Genomic DNA, 16,286 nt, shown 5'->3' with positions numbered 1-16,286 from the left:
TGGTGCTTTAACACTGCTCAGTGTTGGAATGATCTTCTGTACTGCAAGGTAGAGAGGCAGAAAATGCAGCTGCATCTTTCTGGAGCTAATTTGAAAAAAAGCAATGAGCTGGTAATTACCACTTTCCCCAGCTGGTCTTTATGAGGGTAAAAGGTTTAATCATAGATCGAGGATGGAAGAGAAAAATACTAAGCAGGCTGCAAACTAGTGTTAATAAACGTCTCTCCTGGAGATACTTAGAAATTTAAGCTCTTGTTGGCTGGGAGGAGCTGGGAATGAAGATTACCTCCAAAAGATTATCTGACAGTCCTTGGGGTTACACCCTTTGTATATGAGTTTCCTCAGGAAGGATCTGTGACAAGGGTTTTGCGATGGCTGTGTACCCTGTGGGCTCATCCAGTTCCGTGTGATCTTCCCAGGCCTTGGGGGAGGAAACTGAACTGAGCTCGTTCTGAAAGGTGCAAAATAAGGGGGATTTTCTGTGGAGTTTTTTCAGTCAGCATCTCATTTCTGCTTGATTCTTACAAATAACTTATAAGCTCAATTAATGCAACAAAATATAAATATTTATGCACCCATTTAGCTAATGTTTGGCTCTATTTATAAACAAGAGCATCTTGCAAGAGCTTCTTTTTGACAGGTAAATAAAGTAAGTATAGAGAGTGCCTGTGTGTTAAATTAATGATGCTTCATTAACTCTTCCAAAATATCGAGTCTTAGGTAATAACTAAACCAAAAAGTGACAATAGAGTATGTTTGGTGGGAATAACTGAAATACTTAAACTTCAGGAGAACAAGAAGCTGTTGTTTACTTTCTTAGTTGGTAGGAGCAAAGAGGATAAATCTGTTTGTTTTTACCATTATTTTCAGCTTTTTAACTGTATTGTTATTGTAGTGATATGGAGGGTAATAGGAGAGAAGAGCAGTCACGTATTAATGCACTGGTCTTACGGTCATTTTCTATTTGCTAGCTTTTCTGATATGACTAACAGGAAATTGTGTCAGACCTAGATCTAGTTCAAGGTTTGATTTTTGCAAATCAGAACCTAATCTATGAGTTCTGATGAATGAGATTTTTGATAGTTCTGCCTGTAAGAAAGCTTTTGTGAGCTTTTAAACTAGGACTTTTTAATAAGTCCTTTGCATACTTAGTTAAACATATGATTATTCTCTTGATTGACTTTGTTGATAGCATATCAATCTAAGTTGGCTGGATTTGACACCTATATAAATTGAATAATAAAAGAATATTTTGGTCTTGTAAAGAAACAATAATTTATTATGCCTAATATGGCAAAATGGATTTAAATCACTTCAAAATATGTTTCATCTCATCTCCTGATTGCTCAAATCAAGATAATAAAAATGCAATAAAGAACTGAGGCCCAAGTCTAGCAATTTGTATTTGCTTTTCTAAAATTTTTTCATTTGTTATGATCATAACTTATTTCTCAAATTTCCTGAGGGTAAAATCTTGAAGTAGGATTCCATGATGCTAAGTGATGAACAGATACGGAACTGAAAAGACAGCTCCTGTCCCATGTCTTGCAATTGAATTAGGTCAGGGGATGTCAAAAGTGAGCTGTTCTCTGTGTGAGGGACCATCTCAGGTTATCTGCCTTGCTGTTCCATGTGGATGTCTGTCCTAGGTGGGCAGTAGACCTTATAAGGGGGCAGAAAGGAATCTTGCCAAAGACCTCATCCTGCACCCAGTGAGAACAGAACAGAACTCAAGATTTCCTCAAGAGTTGGGTTGGGGCCAGTTTGACAGGAGTCAGATTTCTCTTCCTGGAAGTGGCAGCTGACTGTTTACCTGTGATGTGAGACTGTGAGTCCCTCAGGGACCTGGAGTCACAGGACTTTCAGTAAACTCCGTACCATTCCCTTCAGTGTGTTTGTGCTCTGAGAGAGGGACAAGCAGCTTCTAGAGTTTGGGGTTCAAGTTTATTCCTGGCTGTGTGCAGAGGCCAAGCCAATACATCACATTTATGTAACGCTGCGTTGAGCTAAGGGAGTCAGATCCAGGCTTGGTTTGCAGTATCAATTCTTCTCTTTTCATGCATGATTTTAGGTGTGCAGAGTCCCTTCAGTTAATTAAAAGATTGACTTAGTCATATGCAACCACTGAACCATAGGCAAAACCTTCCAAGTGTGAATTCTATGCAAGGAGAAAGATATTTTTAAATATTTGTTCATCAAAAATATTTCTCAGTTGCTGTCACCTGTTGTATTGAAGTGGATCCATGCCTGGTTTTGCCTTCCCTTCACAGTCCATCAAATAAATAGTCTTTAAAGTCAGCTGGAAGAAAGAAAAATTAATTCTCTCTTATATCAGGTATGTAACAGAAGAGTATGTGGAAAAACACTTTCTGGTGTTTTTGTCAGCCAAGAGGAAATGAAAGTGCCTCTTTTTTTGTGCTCTGTGAGAAAGAAACGTGCTAATAGAATGGCATTTGGCTAATAGTGCAGCAGATGAAAACTGGCCCATGACAGCAAAGGTGGAAAGGTCATAAAAGAAAGAGAGAAAATTATTTCATTTGGAGGTGAAGGTCATCTGAAATAAGTGATTTCACATTTAAAAGGCCGCCAAGGAGAAAATTGATGAATGTTAACATATTTTTATATTGTTTTATTTCATTCTTTTTTCTTTTCTCATTTGTAATGCTTACGTATTCAGGAAGTTGAGGTAGGTTTTTCACTTTTAACTTGTAAATATCCATAGAGTGAATAAAGCTGTTTACAGCATATCATGATTCATATTATACTTTAAGCTCTTATGATCAACTGTTAATATTGTTATAAATGAAATGTATTGATACATGTTAATTATTAATGTGTTAATATTGATTTATTAACATGTTAATATTAAAATGACGTAATAGTTTCATATGTTACAGCAAGCATAAGGTATTTTAAGCACATTAGTATCTGTCCTAGTAGAAAGCTCAGAAACGCATAGATTTCTGTGCAGTCAGGAAAGTGTTTTATTGAATGGGAATGTTAAATCTCTTTAATCAAGCCTATCATATTTTATATATATATATAGAATGATATACACCTGGAAGTCAGTGTCATGTTTAGGCACTGTATATTGCTGTATCAACATGCTGTTTTTCTGTTGGAGGAAGTTACAGTGAAATGATGATATCCATTTGGAGTTGGTAAGGGGTCTTCCTCCTAACGAAAGTCATTTCAGGTTAATGTATAAATTTCAGCACCTTGCAGAGTATTAGCACAAAGCCCTGTCCATTTTTCAAGTCAGAGCTTTAGGTGGTATTTAAATGAGACATAGATTTTCTGTTCAGCCATATCTACAGGGTGAATTTCACCTTTACAGTGCCATAACCATTCAGTTACAGTTCTTGCTGGTGTCAATGCTGAAGTGAAACTCTAGTGCTGTATTTTCTGTTGTCCAACTGGCATAAGTTGTTTTGAACTGCTATTGAACGTATTGCTTTGAAGTGTATGTAGTCATTATTTACTCCTATAAATAATAATGAGTTTTATATATTGAAAATCTCAAAGGTTTTCTCTATTCTACTTTTTAGGGATTTTTCCATATTTTTTTCTTGTGTATTTTCCTATGCTATCATGCTGTAGTTTCAGGCATATTCTAAAATAAATATAGTTTCAATTTTCAAAAAGGAATACTAAACAGGTCTGCATAAAGGAGAAAAGAAGAAAGACTAGGTTTACAGGAGATGGGTGTTTTGTAGGTTTTTTTGTGAGGAAGGTGCATTTTCTGTAAAATATTCCTTTGACAGTGAAATTGAGACACACCCCCTTTCCAATCCTTATTTCAAAACTGGTTCCATATGCCAACAGCATAAGAAATCTTTCTTGGGATTTGAATTATTTAACAGTTTCTGATGCTGAAAACCCAGCAGCAAAGCAACACCTAAGAAAAAATGTAAGCAGGCGAAAAAAGAATATTTTGTTGCTGGAAAAAAATTATTCTGCTCAAAAAGCTTAAAACTCAACACATTCTGAAAAGTGATTAATGCTTGGTGAATTTAGCAGTACATCATAATCAATTACAAAGCATTGTATAACCATGAGGGGTTTTTTATATTAACAAAGCTGTGGAATTCAAAGACAAGTCTGTGATTCTATTTCTGGTGCCAAACCCCATACTTCTGCAGAAAACGTATAGGTACTTTTGATGTCTCTGAAATAAATTATGAAGGATAATCTTTGTTGTTATTGTGGAACATCGTCACTGTCCACGAAGTCAGTATAGACACCGAGCATAAATATACTTGGAGAAAGAAAATACATTTCCTCCTGATAGTCATGTGGAATTACATCCAGCCCCCTTCATTACAGGGAGCATTTGCCCATCCTTGCCTGCCCCCAGAGCAGGCAGAGAAGAGCAGGGTAGCAGTCCACAGTTCTCCGTGCTGTAAGCGTTAGTACCTTCTGCTTCTCATGCTGGCCAAAGCATTCAGAAAGGAATGCGCTGCCATGAGGTGCATCTCCTGGTGTTCAGTGCGGGCATGGAGAGTCCCCACTCCTCCTGTAACAGCCCTGTGGGCTGTTCTGAACCCAGAAAGTAAGACATGCCGGCTTCCAAGTCTCCAAAATATTCCAGGCTAGCGTGACTGGATGGCATGAGAGCATGTGAAATTCAGTGTACTGGAGATCAATGGTAAACAAAGCCCTATGGAAGAAATAATTTAGGTGTCGTCTTCACACTGATGGGTTTTCAGTTACTCTCCTGGCAGGAAAAAGAAATCTAGGTGTCATTCTGGACAGCTTGATAAAGGCATCTCTTCAGTGGCAGCCCTCAAGAAATGAATATAGAATACTGGATATATTAAAAAGGAAATAAAGATTAATATGCAGAAAAATATCACAGTGTTATAGAAATCTTCCATGCTTCCTCACTTCAAATACATTATTCTGTTGTTATCATGTCCTCTCAAAGAGGACACAAGTGAGATATACAGAATATGCTGAAACCAAATATAACAGTTCTTCAGGACTAGGGCTGATGGCACTCTGAAGTGGGGGAAACTTTGCCTTCAGATAACCATTTGCTAAGTACATAGAATACAAATTGATCCAACACACAGAAGAGTGTTCCATTCTTTCTGCAGAGTCTTGTTTGCAACAGAATAATCATTTGGCCAGGCACTCCGACAGGTCCTACCTTCTCCATTTTAAAGTCCAATCAGAATTATGTAAAACAGAACCACAAGACTCGCAGCAGAATAATATCTTTACATCAGATTTAAGAAGATTTTGAAAATTTAATAGTGGGAACAGTGACAAAAGTATTCACTGCAAGTCCTCCTGGATGTTATTGTACTTCAAGTATAATGCTTATGATATTATTGGTGTATTTCTGTACATTCACAATGGTGTGATTTTACATGTGTCCAAAAGAATATAAGTATTTTTGGATTTACTTTGCTGACCTTTCGCAACACCAAGGTGGGGTGGATCGTGTTACGTTATCTGAACAATATGCTCTTATCTTTGTTATCAAAAATTGTAGACTGATATGAAATAATACAGAGTTATCAGAAAATGTTTAATAACGGGCATACTTTGAAAAACAATTCAGAAGAAAAATTCGAGGTGCTGAATCCAAGGAATTTTTTATTCTTTAATTTCTAACCTGCATTTACTACTCTTTAGGACACAACCTGTTGCTAGTCTTATCTGATTTGGGCTAAATATCTTAGGATCAAAAGATGAGTTGATTCATCTGTAGTTTAGTTATGTAAAACTGTACTGAAAAGACTGATTATATTTTTCCTGAGTTTCCTTTTTTTTCCTCCCCATTTAGGATGATTATTTCAGAAACTGGAATCCAAACAAGCCTTTTGATCAAGGTAAAGTTAGTACACTTTTTGTGGTTGTCTTCTGCTATTTTGTGACATCCCCATATACTTTATGCCTTTCTTCCTCTGTCTGTCCCATGCATTAGTGAAGAGCTATATTCATTCTTACATCTCATTCCCAATTTAGTCACAGCTTGAGGTGGTTTATGTATAAGGGTTTGACTCATCTGTATTTTTCAGCCACATTTTTTAATCCCTATCCATTCCAGTTTATATTCAATGATGCTATATAGGCTTAGAAAGATTCTCTGTAACCATGAATCTCGATCTCACATGCAATTTAAAACAGGTATCTTCACGTACATTTTCTTTCATGTTAAAAACTTTGCTAAATGAATGTCGTAAATTTAATTGCTGCATTTCCTAACACTTAAGGGGCCAATTCTTTGAAGACAGTTGTAATATATGAATTTCAGGGCTGTTTTTCAAAAGAAAAGTGTGTTGTGTATATGCTGCTGATTCAGATACAGATTCTGTAAATGACATTTTGCACTTTGTCTTGGTGAGTTGTTAAGTTATGGCAGTACTTCAACAATTTCCAGGCCAGCCACCAAAGGACAGGAAAAAAACAATTAAAAAAATATTCTAATTGTTGTGTCCAGGATAGCACTGGAAACAACAGCCATGCCAGGAAAAAGAACTTCAAATTGACAACTTAAAAAGAGATCTCAGATAGCAACTCCACATCAAGCATTCTCTGCTTGGTATTCATAGCTAGCAACAAACGTTTCAGATGGGATCGTAAGAGACATTCACTCTAAATACCATAGATGAACATCACTGGAAACCCTAGTAGCCCTGATGTTGCTAGGTGTCGTGGGTTGTATTTGATACTTAATGTCTCGTCAGTAAAAAACACTGTATGCAAAGAAATCTCAGCAGTCCATCTTCTGAAAGACAGATACAAAAGTAGTGCAAGCTGATAGCATGCCATAATTTTGTCCATAAAATCAGAATATTGTACTTTAACTTTGCTATTTGTTATATTTGTCACTCTGACGCTAAGATTCTGTAACAGTCCATACCGGAGCAGCCTCAAAAAGTGTAATATGAAACCACTTGGGTCTTATATTTCGTTATTTCTTAAAGCTTTCTAGAATGTATTTTTTTCGGGACAAACGTTAAAAATTACATTTTGCACAGCTTCTTTTCACTTGGTAGAACCAGTTATCAGCTGTTTGATTTGTGGAGGATAACAACACACAATATAAAGCGCAGGTTGGTTAGCTTCTCTGTTTGCCTTTTGACAGTTGCTCATTTTTCCTGTTTTGTAATGTTCAGTGAAGCTCATATAACTCCCGCGTGAGAACACATATGAGGTGAGGATATTACAGCTGTAAAATCGTAGGTAGATGGTAGACTTTTTCCATTGCTTAAGGCATTTTTAGGATCCTGGATTTCTTTGACTAGCTTTGGTTCATTATTCTACATCATGCCTCTTAAATTGCAGAATGCCAGTGTCCTAGAATTTTATTCAAAATGGCATTCTATAAGTTTCAATCTAGTTCTGCTCTGAAATTTGTAGGGATTTTAAAATTTTATCCTAAAGTCATTTAGAAAGGAATGATCACGTACACGGTAACTACAATACAAATGAATTTCAGTCATGTAGATCCATTGCACCATCCTCCTCTCTTTGGGATCCTGTGTTCAAAGTTAAGTGGCATTCAAGCAGTGTGTGAGACTTCCTTTGCCCTTCAGAATGTGAAGTGGCTATCTGGATATATAATTGTTGTGATTTTACATTCAGAAAAGGTAATCCTGCAAGGAAATTGCCTGGGCAAGTTATTGAGCAGGCAGGTAGCACTTTCTTTTTTTTTTTTTTTTTTTTTTTTTCTTTTAAGAAAAGAGTTCATGGTGAAACAGTCACAGTGTGGTACACAGAAGGAAACAACGAATTGAAACGTACATGGCCTTCTCCAAGCACGACTTATGTCTGGTGTCACTGGGATTTAACCAGTGGATAATGGTTAAAGAATATTAGATAATATCAATGTTGCATAATTGCAGGAGGTGCCCAATAGTGTAGTTAGTTGCTAATTTTTTAATAACTGCTTAAAAAAAAAGCAAGTCATGTTACAGAAAAACATTTTATGCCTCTGGAAATCAAATAGTATGAAATGATACTTGTGAATCATACCACAAATGATGAGAAACAGTGAATCTGTTATGAAGGAGAAGGAAAGCGTGAACAAATGATTGAAGGGGTACCTACATAAATGACAGGCCAGTGGAGGAGATGAAACCACAACGCTTGCTTTGTTTGCTTTCAATTTGAGCTTTGGCAGTCATTTATTTTACAAACAGGAGTCATAAAAGGGAGCAGCTTTGCCAATCAGAGATTTGAATCTTCAAAATTACTGAAGTGTTTAGGAAGAAAATACCCACTGGAAGTCTCTGAAAGTGCTTTTGAAAATTTCATTTTGCATCTATTTCTGTATTTCATTGCCAAACATGTTCCTTGTATTGTCTGTAGGTAGCTCACAGGAATATCTTTGGGGGCTTATGCATGTTAGAGCTGAAGAGTGTAGATTCTCTGTCTTTATGGAAATGGAACTTCAGTGTCAAAGGAAAGGGAAAGATGATGTTTTTGTCAAGGCATATATCCACAGAGATTTTCAAAGGCATTTGAGGGATTTAGGATTACAAATCCTATTGACTTCAAATGGAACTTACGCTCCCACCACTTTCAGAGGCCTTGTGACCCTCTGTCTTCCCAAGAGGAAAAACAAAAAGGTAAATCCTGGCAAAATATTGCAAAAAGATGTCGAAGTGACGTGCTTTAAAACTGTATTGTTCATTGTGTTACTGAGATGTCTGATTCTGGGCAAAAGCACAAATCATTTTAGAGAATCTAAAATCACATGTGGATACCTTGAAGCGATACAAACAGTCGTACATCTGTTAAAGATTCCTGTCTCTTTACAAAGAAAAGGATCATTTCTCTGTCAGTGTAAAACTTCTCCAAGACTATGGATAATCTGTTGCCAGAAAGCAGAATGCAGACTAGACTCTGCCTTGCACAGAGATCTGTACACTGTTTTTGTCTCATTTAAGTCTTACAAATGGATATTATTTGGCCAATAGGTCATTCTTTTTGACAGAGAGGTCACTACTCTTGGCTGTGGTAAAATTCACCCTCACTAGAACATTAAAATAGCCGCTCATACATTTCTAAAGAGATTTCTTACACAAAAAAATTACCTTAGAAAACTGTTGCTTAGTTTAGTTACATATACATGAGCCATGTGAGTCTTTAGCCACTGACCCCTATGTTGTTGTCACCCAAAAAATGAAAAAGAGAGACATCATGTCATGTTGCTGCTTTGGGCCTTATGAATCAGATGCTGACAAGACTAATCCTCCGTTTATATATACATACAGGTATATATACGTGTGTAAATGTATATATACTATATTTATGTGTATATAAAGAGAGTACCATTTAAATAGGAAGTGCTGAGACGAAGGAAGGAAGGAAGGAATGGTTTCTTTCTCTTTTCCAGGTGTTTTCCACCACAGGTTTAATTTCTGTCATTTCCCATGCAGATTAAAAAGAATAGCCAGAAGAATTTGTCCTAGACCTTTTATGCGTTGCAAGCTGCGAGAGAATTGTTTAATCTGTATTTAGTCTTTACTTCTCCATTCTCCCTGCCCTGACATTTTTTTCCATGTTGTTCCTTTTGGCTTTGGGGTGTTTAAATGCCCCCTATGCTCTTGTATGATTTTGGAGATAGAAAAGCTTTTATTTTGTATGCTTTGGGGTTCTTATATGCAGAGAGCCTGTGCAGATCCTGCGATAAGGAGCCGTAGCTTGTTCCTGTGAACTCAGTAGCAGCTCTGTGTTCTCACCACACAATTGTTATTTTGAGAGATATCCCAAAGGCAAATTTTAACCTCACAACACCAAGGTTCTTCCTACAGTGACTGAAGAGAAAAAACTTCTCCAGTGGGTAAATGAAAGCAGAAAACTGCCTCTCTCCCTGGGAGAGGGAGTGTGGGAAATCTGAGTCTAGCATCACTAAGCTAAGGCTAACTTGTGTGAATACCCACTCTTTGGGACAAAATTACAAGTTTTTAATGTTTAAAATCTATTTCTCAATTCTAAATCTAAAATCATGCGTGAATATTCTACTTGTGAAGTCTTTATGTGGAAGCCAGACTGTAGAATCATGATGAAGGAGCTGGGAGGGCAGGGTTTAGAAGTAACTGAAGGTGGCTAGTACTTGCCAGAAGTGATCTCGCAAAGGCAGCTGGAGGATTCAGTATGTTTAACAGATTTAAAAACCAACAGTAGTCAGAGGTTTTGAAAATCAGCAGAGTTCTGCTTCTAGGCTTGTACTTCATTTACATCTTTTAAAGAAGAGTCTGCTGGGTCCAACCAACTCTATATTCTTCTCTAAAGAAAAGCTAGCTTTATTCAGCAGCTTGAATTATTTAATTATGCATTTAAAAACAATAGCGGTGTAATCAAGCTGTCTGCTTTCTGCTTGCGATGCGGAGAGAAATATCTGCATGTATGTCTCAAGAAAAGAAATACCATGCTTTGTAAAAAAGCATACATGACTTTCACTGAAACAACCCCTGGAGAGTCACACGAGGTATCTTTGCATAACATGCCTTTTCAAGGGAAGTCAGCTTGAATGGTTCAGCTGCATCTCGGAGGGCACTTGAGTGATCAGAATTTATTTTTAGCCTAGCTACCAGCCCAGCTTTTTATTCATCTTGAACTTGGGAGAAACCAATACAAAGGTGAGCATCTTACCGACTGAGCCAAGCTAACGAGGCATTCGGACTGCAGAAGGCAGGAGAGCGTATAGCCTGAAAATGATTGCTAGTCATTAATATTGAACTCAATTCTGTCAGAGTTGCAGAAGCCAGAAAGCAGAAGAGTGGAAGGGGCAGGTTAGTCAGGATTTTAAAATATGAATCAAAGGGTTGGTTGTTTTTTTTTTTTTCTGACAAGGTCATTTGAGAGTTATTAAGGAGCTTGACAGCTAACTTGACATACTTTCCTAGTCTTTGTCGCAAACGGAGTGGTTTAGATTGCGTAAAGAATCACCATCAAAGATATTAGCAGAAGTGATTTTTTTAATGTGAATTTGTAAAAGTGCGACTTAACAAAGGTTGATGGTGAGGTTCACTCTATTACTTACTACATGTGAGAAACATGCAAAGGAAAATCGAGTTAGAATGTATTTAGAATGATTTACACAGAGACCAGAGATGCAAGAGGGTGAGGGAGACCCTCCCGTTGAGTCATGAGGTTCAGAGTGGACGCCCTTGCATTCTAAACTCCTGATGGAGCTTAGGTGCAGCTAGATCCAGTCTTAGTCCCAGACTGTCAACAGTTTATGTCTAATGGAATTAATGGAAGCGATACAAAGGGTAAGGAAAACCTCCCATTAAATTAGTATGCCAGTTTGTTGGGAAATGAGTGATTATGGATTCTATACGACTTTGAGGTAGCAGCAATTTAAGATTTGTTAACACTGTTATGATAAATCACAAGATTAGGTTATATGATTTTTAACAATACTTAATCATCAGCCAATTATCAGAGTGATTTAATGAAGTTTGCTATCAGCACTACAAAGTTTCCTAAATCAAATTGGACACACATACAAACACACACCAGATACAAAGGTTAACCTATAATTAAGATTTCTCTCTCTTGGCCAATTGTGGTAAATTATTGGTACCAAATGATCTTTAAAAACCTTGCGAAATCCGATTGTAGTGAATTACTCACTATTCTCCTTCATCAGCATTTGTCAGCAGATGATCTTAGACCCTTTCTTTGTCGGCATCTGTTAGCAGACGATCTTGGAAATCCTCGCAAAATATACTCTTTAAAATCCTCATGACATCTACTACTTAAAATCCTCACGAAATGTACCACTTAGAATCCTCGCGAAACTATCCTTAAAAATCCTTGCGAAATCTACCCTAAGAGGTGTCTTAACTCAGGGGGAGATACTGGGTCACAGCCTGCTGCGATTCCAGAGAGCTCAAAGGGTCTCACTTAGGATCACTATTTATAAGATTGCGAGATGATTGACTTCGGTCAGCATATTTCCATTCTGGCCATCATTCTTGTCAGGTAATTCTGGCACGCTCCGAGGTGGGCCATGATCCAAGCAGCAAGAGTTTCAGGGACGGTTCCAGGCAACAGGAGTTTCAGGTACGGTTAGGGAGTGCCTAATCGTCCTAACTCACTGTACCGTAGCCAGGGTAAGAAAGTACCAGATTGTCCCAACTCACTGCACAAGAACATAGTGTCGGCTGGTCCTGACATCGCAACGTGGCTCGGGGGTGGCTGCGCCACCACAGTCTTCTCCATCTATGCTGGAGAAAGAAAAGAGGGAATCGGGGAAAAAGTTTAGTGTAACATTCTGAAGTCAGAGATTTTGGTATGGTAATTAAATGTGTCTGATATTCTGCAGCTATTCAGACTTGCCAGAAAATGAACTCATTAAGACTTTATGTATTATTATAAGTGAAAACTGCTAAATAAAAACAAGTTTGTTATTGAAAATTTCTGCTAAAAGCCACCTCTCAATAGCTGTAGTAAATTCTTCTACAGACAAATAGATGTTAGTAATTTTTATGGTAAGATGCACAAACAAAGAGTACATTTTGTTAGGTTTGAAGTTGCTAGAAACAGGTTGGAATGGTGTCCAGTTTGCTTGCCATATGGCTTTTCTCAAAACATCGCTACCCAGAACATAGGAACTGTGGATGTAATGGGATGCACTTTGTATTGCAGATACATAAGCTCTGAATCCAAAAATGTTTAGACCATTGAGTTGCCATTATTATTAACGAGAAGGCTGTAGAAGGACACAGTAAGGGGGGGGGGGGGAACTGGATTCTGTTGCAGTGATGAGCTTTTTCCCAGACCTATGCCTAAAACCATCCACTGAACTGTGGATTTGTCTGTTCAAGTAGGTGCAAGTCTCACCCTTTCCATTTTGGCTGTGACACTGGCAGATGATTGCAGTGGACTGAGCTGGCCTGAGTCTCCTATCCTGACCCTGCCTTCTGCACTGAGGCAAAGGGACTAGCTAGAAACGGAATTTTACCCATCACTGGTGACAGAAATCCCAAATGTTCCAAGCTGCTGGACTTCTCAGGAAAACAAACTCCTGATTAGAAATAGTCTGAACTTTCCCTCTTGTCTTCCAGCCTGTCTTTATTTTCACTGTCTTTATTCCCAGGCCTCTTCCCCAGTAACTGAGAAATCTGGACAGGGATATTACTTCTCAGGGCTTTCATTATCTGCCCTGCGGTGGGGGGGCAGAAATTCCAAAATCTCTCTTCCACTGTACTGTGTGAAAATCTTCGTCTGCCTGAATCGGACCTATCAATGACTGACTCTGATGTCAGACACGCTCGTAAAGACTTGACTATCATTATTAATAGAGACATGAACTCTCTGTCATTTCAAAGAATTCCCCTTGAGCACTAATGAAAGTCTGAACTGGCAAAATACCCTCACTTCTGAAGAGGAAACACTGCTTTTGAGTGGATTGCGGCCTCCAGCATAGCATAGCCTATGACTATCACAGTCCAGCAGCCCCATGGAAGTGAATTTGTCAAATTTAGAGCTTTATATCTAGAGATGGATGTATTGGTATTCATGCTTCCTCTCCTTCGGCACTGAATTGTACCTATGTCTTTCCAGTGTCTAACTGGCAAATCCAGACTCCAGAAATGGCCTCTTGCAGCTGTGCAAAATAAAGTTTGCCTAAAATTCATAAGCCTTCCGAAACAAAAAGGATGGTAATGGGAAGCCTGTGATGCAGGATGAAAATCGTAGAACCTGCAATTATTTTTGAACATGTAATTTTCTGTTAGCCCAGTTAAGATGTTCTTTGACAACAGCCTGAATAAATTCCTTTCAGAGTTGTTTAGTACTGTACACATCTCTAGCCACAAATATATGTTAGTTTTATAATAAATGTTTTCTATTACTGTGCCTCAGATGGCAGATTTCAATTGAATAACTTATTTTGCAATTTATTTTTTGACTGTGGTTGAATTAGTTTTAGAGGCTTATTCATAGGACAACTGCACATGAATTATGTTTGTAAATCTTCAGTAAAGCAGTACAATTTTAAAACATGCTAACTGAATCAACACAAAACAATGGCTGAGATGCAGCACGTGAAATACACTATCCTCCATCAAATGCATTTCAAGCACATATGGCTGCTTATATCCTCCAAGCAGATGCATGTGGTTCTCTTTGTGTGCTAGAAGCATAATATTACATTCCTTATAAGCTTGTAAGCAGCCAGTTTTGTCATTAAATATGGCATCTGAAGTGACAGAGATGGGGTCCCTGTCTGTGATTGTATTATGGCTGATGTGCTTTGAACTGAGACAATGATCGATAGGTTGCTTGTCCAGAATTTTATTAGCACTTGGGGAGCACTTAGTTTTGTCAATAACGGTCCTGACTTTCTTTTAATATCTCTTACTTCATTGACTATGAAGCAGACATGATTTTTAAAGGGAAATTCATGCTTCCCCATGCTCATCCAGCTCCCATTGAAGTAAATATGTTTTTGGGAGTGTCACAGGGCCCAACCCTGCTCTCATTGACATCACTTAGTGAGCAGGGGTCTCCTTCCCCTTGCTTCAGTTCAGTATACAGGAGTTCATTTTTGAAACCTACCTAAACCTTTAAAAATGAAGTGTGTTTGGAAAATACATGCCTGCAAAGCTTCCTTCCTTATTTGCTGTAAGAGAGACCCCAGTGTATTATTCAAACTAGCTGCTTCGGTTTGTATTCTGATTTAACTAGGCCAAACCAATCAGGGGCAAAGTCTCCAGCTTTGAAATATTATTTGACTTAAATATTGGATGGCATAGCAATAGATTTATACTGCATGTCAGTGAGTTTTAAATCACTAGCCAGTCAGAAGGGTAATTTGCACAGTATTTAAACATGTTTATATGCTTGTGAGTTAATAGGTGATTACTAACTGTCATTTGATTCTAACTGAAAAACAGGAACTCCTGTGGAGCATGAAAGTAGAAGGCAGAGTGGCAATGGCCATAAAAAGGTTTAATGCAGAATTTTTAGGAAGAGAACAACATCAAAATAAAGACAAGTTATTGCAAAATCAGATTTCAAAAAACTGAGAATCGGTAAGGCAGAAATTAGAGGAAGAAAAATTAGGATAATTGCCATTTCCTTAATGTAAAGGGCACAAACATGAATTATCCAAAAGTCAAGAGCTTGGTTAAAGATAAGGCTCTCAGTGACCGCAGTGGCAAGAAGTTATGTAAAGAAAGTGCAACTTGGTTGAACTCTTAAGGGACCGCAAACAGTAGCCCCAAACTCAGAAAGCCAAGTATAAAATGAGATGTTTGGGCAGGGATTGAAGAATAAAAATTTTTTACAAGTGTACTAGAAGGAAAAGAAAAATCAAGAAAAATGATGGCTCACTGCTCAGTGGAGGGAGACGCTTATATAAAGGCATCGCTGGGAAGGCCAAAGCGTTGTTACCTGTCTTTGCTTTGGCTTTCACTTTAAGGTCAGCAGTGACCAGGTGGCTATTGTAATTAATATCTTCAGCTGAAGTGTAAGATTCTGGATTAGGGAAAGAACAGGCTTGAGTAAATTAGATGTTTGCAAATCAGCTGGAATTGATTTAAGGTTTAAGTGAATTGGCTGAAATAATTTTAAAGATACTAAAGGTTATCTTTGAAAATTTATGAAATTGTAGAAGACTGGGAAAGGACAAGCAGCATGCATATTTTTTAAAGTTAGAGAAAGAAAGAGTATTGGAAACTATACCCCGTGAGTTGAACCTGAAATCCTGAAAAAAAAGTACTGGAATAAATATTAAAGGAAATATTTGTTAGCATCAGGAAGATAAGGGGATGAATAAAGCTGGTATGGATGTCAAACTAAACTAATTTTCTTCTGTGACATTTACAGGCCTTGAGACTCAGGGATAAGCTAGCAGTATCACATATCTTGACTTCAATAAGGCTTTTGACATTGGCTTACATTACTGACTTATAAGCAAATTAAAGAAATATTGTCTAAAAGAAATAATTATGAGGTGGATACAAAATCAATTGGAAAACTACATTCTGGCAGTAGCTGTCAATGGTACAATGTCAAGCTGGAAGGATAAATTGAGTAGGGTTCCTCTGTGATCTATTTTGGGTCCAGTATTATTCACCATTTTCGTTAAATTGTAGATCTTGAAATTAGTTTGTTTATTAAATGTAGCACAGTAATAAAATTCACAGTCGCTTTAAGACGTTAAAGAAATGGCCTGAAAACAAAGGATAGAGTTCAGTCTGGGCAGATGCAAAGTTCTTTACTTAGGTAAGAATAATCATCTGCACAAAACAGGATGAAAAACAATTGGATAGTAATAAATTCGGAGAAAAAGGGTAGGGGATTATAAT

General features: G+C 37.6%; 1 protein-coding gene across 1 annotated transcript in view; it reads left to right on the top strand.

Moving 5' to 3' along the window:
- Nucleotides 1-16,286, top strand: part of SPOCK1 (SPARC (osteonectin), cwcv and kazal like domains proteoglycan 1) — a 323,597-nt gene that overhangs the window by 100,982 nt on the left and 206,329 nt on the right. The window contains exon 3 of the mRNA XM_050905361.1: nucleotides 5,795-5,840. Coding sequence (XP_050761318.1) covers nucleotides 5,795-5,840 — 46 coding nt within the window. The remainder of the gene's footprint in view (nucleotides 1-5,794; nucleotides 5,841-16,286) is intronic.

The sequence above is a fragment of the Gymnogyps californianus genome, chromosome 14 (assembly GCF_018139145.2).
Source record: "Gymnogyps californianus isolate 813 chromosome 14, ASM1813914v2, whole genome shotgun sequence".
In the NCBI taxonomy this organism is placed as follows: Eukaryota; Metazoa; Chordata; class Aves; order Accipitriformes; family Cathartidae; genus Gymnogyps; species Gymnogyps californianus.
This window is presented reverse-complemented; position numbering and strand designations above follow the sequence as displayed.